A 9986-nucleotide genomic window follows, 5' to 3' on the forward strand; every position below is an offset into this window, starting at 1 on the left:
GAGAGGATGCACTCGGGCCCTGCTCCCCAAGTTGGCACCAGCGAAGCGGCCGCGCAGGCCCTGGGAGAGAGATGGGAGGGGAAGAGACTCAGGCGCCCCTGCCCCAGTTCCGCACCAGACCGCCTCCCTCTCGCTAACAAGCACACCCCACACGCCTGGAACACTTCCTGGCGCTGCGGGGGGTTCCAGCATACCAGGCCCAGCCTGCCAGCAGGGGCGCTGTCGGGGCGGGGCAGAGGCACTGGCTGGGGGGGCTCCCAGCAGGACGCTGGTGGGGGCCGGGCAGGGGCTGATGAGGGGCGCTCCCAGCAGGGGGCGCGTGGGGGCGGGGGGGCAGGGCAACTGACTGTAAGGGGGGGCTGCCCAGGCCCTCCCAGCAGGGGGCGCTGTGGGGCGCAGGGCAGGGCACTGGCTGGGTGGGGGGCGCTGATGCTGACGAGGCGCTGGAGGGGTTCCCAAGAGCCCAGCCTGTACCTGGGGGGCAGTTGGTATCCTCGAGGCAGAAGCTGGCCTTGTGCCCTTCGGCCACCCTGGAGCCGTTGAGTGTCAGCAGGTCGTAGTGGGTGAAGACCTCGATGCTGTGGTAGTGCCTGTGGGGGACGAGAGGGGGCAGGGAGCCAAGTGCACCGGGGGGGGAGGGAAAGAGCAGTGCCCCTCCGACCTGCTTAGTGAGCAGGAGGGGGGAGGCTGGAGGGTGCCCTGGGTGTTTTGGGGCAGCCCCCAGCCCCTGCAGTGGGGAGAGCCTTGGCAGTGCCAGACCCCTGGCCGGGGAGGGCACGAAGAAGCTGCCAGGGGTGGAGGCTGGGGGCCGACGGCTGGCCCCAGAATTACAGCTCTGGATCCAAATAAAGCCGTAATGATAGTCCTGGCCCAGACGCTGCCAATTACATGGGCGGGGCTGGCACTACAGATCCAGCTGCGCAGCAGGACATGCAGCCAGCCGGGGCCATGTGGGGCCCAGGCGTGGGGAGACTGGGTGGCACATGCAGGAGACCTGCTCTGGGGTAGCAGCTCGCTGGGTACAGCCCAGAGCCGTGCTGCTGGCTCTGGTTCCTCTCCTCGTCTGCCAGGCCACAGGCTCCCAGGGCAGCTCTAGCTAGAAGCTGCTGCACTGGGGAGCTGTCATTGCCTGAGGCCAGCTGCTGGAAGGCCACACTGCCCCAGAGCCTGGCTGTGCAGCCGTGCAGGGTGGCACTCACCTGTGGCACTGGTGCCAGACCCAGGCATGGCGGCCGGTCTGGGGCCGGAAGTCGGCTCGGCCCAGGTTGTGGATCCGGGAGGAGAAGCGCAGCAGGCGCCGGTACCCATCGGGCCAGTTGGCGTGGTCGGCCGAGCGCGAGAGGCAGCGCTCCTCGTGGGCGCAGTACAGCATGGCGAGCGGCCGCTCCTCCAGATAGCCCGTCTCCTGCACCAGCTGCGCGTCCAGCACCAGGTCCGGGGCCGCTGCAGGATCCGCAGGGTCAGGCTGGCCTGGCTTCCCTTGGGCCGGGCAGGGCCCCCAGCACCGGCAGCCCAGCTACTGGCATCTGTTTCCCCTCCCGGCCCCGGCACCCCCGTAGGCAGCTGCGTGCGACGGAGGACTCGCCCGGCTTGGGTGGGTGAGATCGGTGAGGCTGAGTGCCGAGGAAATCCCTAGTCCTGCTCCCGCCCACCCCCACAGGCTCCTGCTGCCCCTGCAAGCCCCTTCCCCTGCTGCCCCCGCTTACTGCCACAGGCTCCTCCCCCTGCTGCCCACACCCACCCCAAGGCTCCTCCCCTTGACCTCATAGGCTTCTCCTCCTGCAGTCCCACCACCCCCATAGGCTCCTGCTGCCCCTGCAAGCCCCTCCCCCTGCTGCCCCCGCTTACTCCCACAGGCTCCTCCTTCTGCTGCCTACACCCAACCCACAGGCTCCTCCCCTTGACCCCATAGGCTCCTCCCCCTGCAGTCCCACCCACCCCCACAGACTCCTGCTGCCCCTTCCCCCCCCTGCAAGCCCCTCCCCCTGCTGCCCCGCTTACTCCCACAGGCTCCTCCCCCTGCTGCCCACATCCACCCACAGGCTCCTCCCCTTGACCCCACAGGCTCCTCCCCCTTCCCCACCATCACAGGCTCCTCCCCTGCTGCCCACACCCACCCCACAGGCTCCGCCCCTTGACCCCATAGGCTCCTCCCCCTGCTGTCCTCCACCACCACCACAGGCTCCTGCTGCCCCTTCTCACCCCTGCAAGCCCCTCCCCCTGCTGCACCCACTTACTTCCACTGCCTCCTCCTGCTGTCCCTGCCCACCCCACAGGCTCCTGCTCCTGCCTACCTCCACAGGCTCTTCCCCCTGCTGTCGCCGCCCACTCCAGAAGCTCCTCCCCTTGACATAGGCTCCTCCCCCTGCTGCCCCACCCACCCCCGCAGGCAGGCCCCATCACTCACTGTCGGTGCAGCTGACCCCAGCAGAGAAGCGCCCACCGCCGGCCGGGCAATGCACGGGGCCGTGGCGCTGGCATTGCTGGATGCTGAGCTCGGTGCCCATGCAGTGCACGCCACTCATCACCACCTCGCCCGCCTCTAGGCTGCCCTGCCAGTACCAGGTCTCCTGTGGGGAGAGAGAGATGCCCCAGTGCTCAGTGGGGACATGACAGCCTCGGGCCAGGGTCCCCCTGTCTCGCCCCCCAATACCAGGGTCCCCCCATCTCCTCCCTTGATGCCAGGCCCCCCATCCTGCCCCTTGACATCAGGGCACAAGGCCCCTCCCCACCATCCCCCCCAGCAACATCCCCTGACACCAGGGCACAGGGCCCCCCCGTGCATCCCCACAAGCCAGGACACATGCGCCCACCCCTCCCCGCTGTGGGACTCACCTGGAGGGCATGGCTGGCGAAGCCTAGCCCCAGCTGCCTACAGACCACCATGGCCTCGTTCAGCCCCCACCGTTCGCCGCACACGGCGCCCCACTTCAGGGCGCCCCCCACCGGCACCAGCACTTCCAGCACACCCTCCTCGGGGCTGCGGCCCCCTGCCAGGCGCACCTGGGCAGAGCAGGGGTTAGCTGCCAGCTCCCCTGCTCATTAGTTGGGAGATGCTCCTCCCCCTGCCCGGGGACAGCCACTGGAGACCCCCACCCCAGCTAGGGGCACCTGGGGACCCCCATGCCAGCTGCCAGCCCCATCCCATATGTCCTCCGTACCATTCGCAGCCTCCTTCAACCTATGGCATCCTCCTTGTGGTGCCCTGTGCCACCCTCTCCTCCTGCAGCGTCCCACTGTCCTCACTCCCCTAGACCCCCAAGCACCCCCCAGAAGTGTCCCACGGCACCCCCTCCCTCAGGCCTCTCTGCCCCACTGTACCCCATGGCACCTACTCCACCCCAGGCTACCCGCTCCTCCATGATGCCACACTGCCTGCCCCCTCCTTAGCCATGCGCCCCACACCTCTGCCCCCCAGCATGGGGGACAGCCCCCAAAGGCTGCGGGGAGGGCCTCACCTGGCTCTGGTAGTCCATATGGGGCACGTTGCACCGGACAGCAGCATCAGCCTCATGCCGGCAGCCGCTCTGCGCCGCCTCCTGGAAGCTGCATTCGTGGAGCAAGCGCTCGTAGCCTGTGCACTGAACCTTGGTCATGTGGATGGGGCCCAGGCCTGGACCCAGAGGCCAGCGTCAGCGCCAGGGCCAGGGCAGCCCGACTCAACCCTGGTTAGCACCGAGCTCGACCAGGCCACCCTGGCTGCTCTGGTGCAGCCCTGCCCTGGCGCCGCCCGAGGGGCTCCCTGCACAGGGCCCGTTAGGCCCTCCAGCCTGTCCTCCTGCAGGGCACTGGCCAGAGCCCCCCAGCCCAAGAGGCCTCAGGGGCTGAGCCATGGAGAGACAGGGAATCCCCCCTCCCCGGAAGCTTGTCCTGGGGCTCCCCAGCTGCCCTGCCCCTTGGGGACTGGACCGGGCCTGGCTGCGCAGCCAGTTGCTGGTCCCTGGTGTGCCGGGCTGGGTCCCCGAAGGCCTCACACGCCAGGATCCGGCCGCTCTCCCTTGTCCCTCCCAGACGTTGCACAGCCCGAAGCTCTGGGCTCTCCCTGCTGGTCCTGCAGCTCTGCTCCATTCCAGCACCCTTTGCCCCTGGGGCGCCCAGACCCGGACCCCCCGTGCCGAGGGACCCCTCATGTCACCCTAGAGCTCACCCTCAGCTGCTCGACTGCCCCAGCCACTGCTCCTGAGACACAGCACATGGGAGTGGGGCCCCAGCACTCCACCACAGCCCCCGGGTCCTGCTCTCCTCCCTGCCCCCCGAGCACCGCGGCTCCCCACATGCTGGCTCCTTCCAGCTGCTCACCCTGGCCCAGCTGGGCCCCCGCCAGAGCCTGCCTGGCCGTCCCGTAGCCCAGCTGCCGACACACCACACTAGCGGCGAGCAGGTCCCACTTCTCGTCGCACACGGTGCCCCACTGGCCGTGCCGCAGCACCTCCACCCGGCCCTCGCCCACCTGGGCACCAGCCCGGAGACGCACCTGGGGCCCCTGCAAAAGAGGGGGCCAACGTGGGTGTTCGTGCGCACACCTCCACACCGGGGAATGGCTGGGGTCCCGCCTGTCCCGGGGCACATCTCAGATCTGTGGCAGACTGTCCTGTACCCCATTCCCCCTGTAGCCAGGGCCCCCCATAGCCACCTGGCCCGCTCCCCACAGCACCCCCTGCTGGGACAGGCAGGGGCTGGAGAAGACAGGAGCCCCACCCCACCCCACAGCGCCCCCTGTGGGACAGGCTGGGGCTGGAGCAGACAGGAGCCCCCACCCCACAGCGCCCCCTGTGGGACAGGCTGGGGCTGGAGCAGACAGGAGCCCCCACACCCCACAGCTGCCCCCTGCTCGGACACGGCTGGGCGGAGCAACGGGACCCCCACACCACACCGCACCCCTTGTGCGGGACAGGCTGGAGCTGGAGCCGACGGCGCTCCCCCCACACGCACCCCTGCTGGACGACAGGCCCGACGGCTGCAGCTCCGGGTGGAGATTCCTGCAGCAGCTGCTCGCCTCACTCCAGGGGCCGTCCTTGCCATAGGCAGATACGCACCCCTCGGGCCCACTAGGTTGGGGCATCGCTTCGCCGGGATTCCGGACAGCAGGAAGCGTGGGCATGTCAGAGCAGGGCATTGCTGCGGTTCCTAGAAGAGAGCCAATCCAGCCGACAGTCTGAGGGAGGGGTTGGCTGGCTGTGTCTTCTGGGAAGGAGGTGGGGGGCCTCCCCTGCTTAGGGTGACAGATGTCCCGAATTTTACTAGGGACAGTTCCCGATTTTTGGTTTTTTTTCTTATCTCGGTTCCTATTCCCCCCCCATCTGACTTTTCACTTGCGTGTTGGTACCCTCGGGGGCGGTATTTGTTACCTATATGAGGACAAAGCCCATATCATGACTGCGCCCTATCATCAGGATCTTGGATCTCGGTCACCCTAGCTAGGCGGCGTCTCTCCCCAGAGTGGCGCGATCCTCATCATCTGGGCGGGGCTGCCACGGGCCGGCATGAGTGCCTATGGCTGCCATGGGTGCCCCGTCTCTGAGTCAGATGCTGTGTTAACTTCACCTGGTCTGTTGGGCTGGCGGTGGTGCCCATTGGCATGTGTGGACTGAAGGGTTTGCTGCTGCTTGCTTGCCACTCTGCCCAAGAGGCGAGATTTATGGGGTCCTGCCGCTTTTCAACCTATCCTACCTCCTCTACTGCAGCTGTTTTGGACAGCAGGCGGGGGTTGCGCCCGCATGGAGCAGTGCATGTGTGCATTTTAGATTGTCATTTAACAATTTTGTCGCCAAATGCTGCTAACAATCCTGAATTCCATTTCCATATTTTTTAAAAAAATCATATCTTAGCCAAAAACAGAATTAAGTTGTGCGCCACTCTATGTTGTGACATTATTTGTGTTTGGTTATGGGAAAGGGGTGGGCCATGTTTTCATTCACGAGAACCCAAAACAATGTATGACTGACTTTCCTGATCAGCCATTATGCCTACAATTAGATGGCCCTCCAACAACTGTAATATGCTCATCTCCGTACTAATGTATAGAGCAGGGATCAGCAACCTACGGCACATGTGCCAAAGGTGGCACGCGAGCTGATTTTTGGTGGCATGCAGCGGTGGGCTAAGCAGCTCAGCCCGCCACTGCTCTGGGGTTCCAGCTGCTGCTGCCCCATTGCCACCCGGGGTCCCAGCCACTGGCCCCACTCAGCAGCCACTGCTGTCCTGGGGACCCCCAGGGAACCCCAGGCTGGCAGCGGGCTGAGCAGGCCGGCGGCTGATACCCTGGCTGAGCCACTCAACCCGCTATCGGCCTGGGGTTCCATTCACTCAGCTGGTAGGTGGGCTGAGCAGGACTAAATTCAATGAAATAGGAAAAAAAAGAGCAACTAATGACAAAGTGCAAGAACCTAGAGCAGTGGTCCCCAATCTTTTTCATCTGGTGGGCGCCAGATGAAGGACCTTGGGGGTGGACGAGCATCCGTTGAAATGCCGGCAAAATTCAGTGGCATTTCAGCGGCGACACCTCTGGATGACGCTGCTTGTTGGCAGCAAGCGGTGTCATCCAGAGGTGTTGCTGCCGAAATGCGGCCAAATTTTGGTGGTATTTCGGTGGACGAGCATCCGCCGGCCAGTATGCAGGTGCACTGAGAGGCCCCAGTGGGCGCCATGGCTCCCTCAGGCACCGCACTGGGGGCCCCTGACCTAGAGAGCCTCCTGAAGCACGGCGATCGTTTTGATTTAAATAGACTTGAACTGTATGAAGAATTGAGTACACTGTCATCAGTGGTGCCACATGCAAAATCGATGATGGACATTGTAGAGTTTACTCATACCAGCAAACTAGTTGACATATATCCTAATGTGTCCATTGCCACTCGTATTCTACTGACTATTCCTGTAACAGCAGCATCAGGAGAACAGAGTTTCTCAAAACTAAAGCTCATTAAAAACTATCTCCACTCTACAAGGAGTCAGGAACACTTGATTGGTCTTCTAGTCTTGCAATCAAACAAGACATCACTTTGTCTTTGTCATACGATGACATTATTTCTGAAATTTTGCAGCCAAACAAGCCAGAACGATTGCTTTTAATTAAAACAAATCCTTGTTTCAATACCTCTTCATATCTTATTTCCAATAAAATGTTGACAAATTAAAAAAATTATATTATTTGCATCCTTCTGTCAAATCAGAATTTTTTCTATAGTGTTACCTCTTTAGTGCTAGTCCATCAGCATTACAGCGGCTTAACTACGTTAAACTGGTTTTAACACATGCATGTGGCAAGTTTTCCAATACTGTAAGCTTATGTTTGTGTTGCTAAGAGCAAGACAGGCTCAGGGGCACCAGTTTAATAATCCCGCCTAGGGCACCATAAATCCTAAGGACGGCCCTGCTCACTCGCCCTCCGGAACCGTTGCTCAGTCTCTGCTTCTGACATCAGTCCCAAGAGGAACCATTTTCCCGCCAACAGTGCGGTGCTGCCCGTTCCTCAGGGCTGGGGGCTCTCACGGGGGCTCCCCCCGCCCCTCAGACCCGGGGTCGGGGCTCCGGCAGGTCTCACCTCTGCCCGCAGGCCCTTGCGGAATGGCTTGGCCTTGGCTTTCTGGAACTCAGGGCCCGGGACGCAGCTGATGACGGCGTGCATGCCATGGGTGCAGGCAGACCGGCGCCGGGCGGCAGGGGACACCTGCACCGGGCAGTGGGACAGGTGGGGTTCTGTGCCCAGGCAGCTGACCCGGTGGATCCAGAACGCGTTCTTCTGGCTGAGGCTCCTCAGGCTGCGAACCGGGGTCAGGGTCAGCTCACGTCAGTTCCCGCCCAGCCCCAGCGCCACCCCATGAGACGGGTGCCCCCCTCCCGCCAGTGGCCCGTGAGCAGCCTGGCACCCGGTGGGTCAGCCCCACAGGGGGGAGCTCAGGCAGGGGCAGATCACTACCTGGATTTGGGATCATTCAACTTCAGGTTCCAGAGCTTCCTGCAGGGTTAGAAAGGGCAGGTCAGCAGGGCCATGGGCAGCCCCCCCTGAACTCCCGCAGGGTTCACCGTGCCCTCCAAACCCCCCACAGGGGTCACCATGCCCTCCACCCCCCCATTCCGCCTCGCAGGGGTCACCATGCCCTCCACCACCCCCCATAGGGGTCACCGTGCCCTCCGCCCCCACCCTACCCCACTCCTCTGCAGTGGTTGCCATGCCCTCCACCCCCCCTCCCCAGACATCCTGCCCTGTAATTGGTTTCTACCCTTGGATCCAGGACTTTATGCCCCAGGGAGCCCCGTGACCTAGCCCCTTGCACCAATGCACACACTTGTACAACACTCAGCATTCTGTGACCTTGGACCCCTCCCACTCCATCTCTTCTAAGCACCACAGACTGTTGCGAGGGGACAACCCTGACACCCCCCGCAGCCAGCCACATGACCCTGTCTGCAGGCAGCTCCCCTGGCAGACACCCCCTAGTCTGGCAGGCCCAGACCTGCCTGTCAGACCAGCCCCCCCGGGCACACTGGGCACAGGCACCCCCTTGGCCCGCTTGGCACATGCCCGCTGCACCCGGCGCTACCTGTAGAAGCTGGGGTTGAGCCGCTTTTCCCGGGGGAAGCCCAGCATCCCGCACACCACGCGGCTGTTGTTCCTGGTCCAGCCAGCGTCGCACACCTGCCTCCAGCGCCCCTCGTGCTTCACCTCCACCACACCCTCACTGACGGGCACGCTCAGCTTCGCCCAGGCCAGGACTGGCTTGAGCCGCACCTCCTCCAGCTTCCTTCCCTGCCCCAGGCCAGATACTGGGTGAGATGGGCACAGGAAACAGGGCAGCCCCTGGGGTCCACGCTGCGACCAAGTGGGGGATTTTTAATTTTTTTTCTTGGGTTTCCAGTGGTTTGCATGCAGAGGGGGTGGGACTCAGTGTCCCCGGTGTTACTGGTTTAACGAGGGGAGGGGAGAGGGGGTTTGTTGGTATAGAGGGCTGGAGAGGGAACTTGGGTCTGTGATGAAGTGGGGGTTTTGTTGGGTTTCCAGTGGGTTGCATGCAGAGGGGGTGGGACTCAGGGTCCCCGGTGTTACTGGTTTAAGGAGGGGAGGGGAGAGGGGGTTTGCGGTTTGTATGGTACACAGGACCACACCAGAGGAGGCGAAGTCGGGACCCTGGCCCGATTGGCCTGGATGGAATGGAGACCACCAGCGACTGGTGACCCAGCTCAGGAGTCGCAGCTGGTTCGTGCCAGTGGGAAGGAAAATGGGCTGCGGAGAGAGGACCCCAGCGTGACCTGACCACGCGGTTCCAAGCCCAGAGGGGCCAGAGGGCGCTGAGGAGGGCGGACCCAGGCAGCCGCCGCCTGTTTCCCTGGGAGAGAAGAGCATCGGACAGAGGGGACTAGCGTCGGGGCCGGGATATCAGATGGCCCAGCTGGGAACAGGGGCGCCTCAGCGGCTGGAGGGAGGGCAGGCAGAGTCCACTGGCTGTCAGGGGAGACTGGAATGTGCTGGCCTGAGGGCAGGGCCCAGGCCTGAGGCCTGCAGAGTTTCCTGTGCTGGGTTCATAGCTCCTTAATAAACCACTCCTGTGTTTACGCTGGCGCAGGAGTCACTTTGGGCCTACTTGAGAACACGGCCCGGGGGGGGGCGGGGTCGAGGCCCTCAGGGGGTCCAGAGCGAGAGGCAGGACTCCTGTGGGGGCCCACGGAAGAGACATGACAGTCGCATAAGACCAGAGAGGTGCGGCTCCAGGAGGTGGAGGGGCCTGACCTCAAGAGAGAGTGGCCCCCCGGGAAACGGGTGTCGCATGAACAGCGGGCAACCCCCCCATGGACCACACGAAGATTGCGTGCGGCGCACGAGTGGGCACATGTCACAGAGTCCCGGGGGAGTGCTCTTGAACTGCTCCCCACCAAGCCCGGCAGGACTCTGGGGAACCTCCTCTCCCGTTGAGCAGACTTGTTCAGGCAAGAAGCTCACGAACGGCTCACCACAACGCCTGGGTCTCGTCCTTGGACATTAATCCCTC

General features: G+C 63.6%; 1 protein-coding gene across 1 annotated transcript in view; it reads right to left on the reverse strand.

Annotated features, from left to right (window-relative positions):
- LOXL4 (lysyl oxidase like 4) overlaps positions 1–9986 on the reverse strand; it is a 21640-nt gene that overhangs the window by 4734 nt on the left and 6920 nt on the right. Inside the window, exons 3-11 of the mRNA XM_075073049.1 lie at positions 8544–8749; positions 7919–7957; positions 7544–7760; positions 4300–4483; positions 3459–3613; positions 2836–3003; positions 2408–2570; positions 1200–1443; positions 348–590 (exon numbers count right to left, since the gene is read on the reverse strand). Of these exons, the coding sequence (XP_074929150.1) occupies positions 348–590; positions 1200–1443; positions 2408–2570; positions 2836–3003; positions 3459–3613; positions 4300–4483; positions 7544–7760; positions 7919–7957; positions 8544–8749 (1619 nt within the window). The remainder of the gene's footprint in view (positions 1–347; positions 591–1199; positions 1444–2407; positions 2571–2835; positions 3004–3458; positions 3614–4299; positions 4484–7543; positions 7761–7918; positions 7958–8543; positions 8750–9986) is intronic.

The sequence above is a fragment of the Chelonoidis abingdonii genome, chromosome 16 (assembly GCF_003597395.2).
Source record: "Chelonoidis abingdonii isolate Lonesome George chromosome 16, CheloAbing_2.0, whole genome shotgun sequence".
NCBI lineage: Eukaryota > Metazoa > Chordata > Testudines > Testudinidae > Chelonoidis > Chelonoidis abingdonii.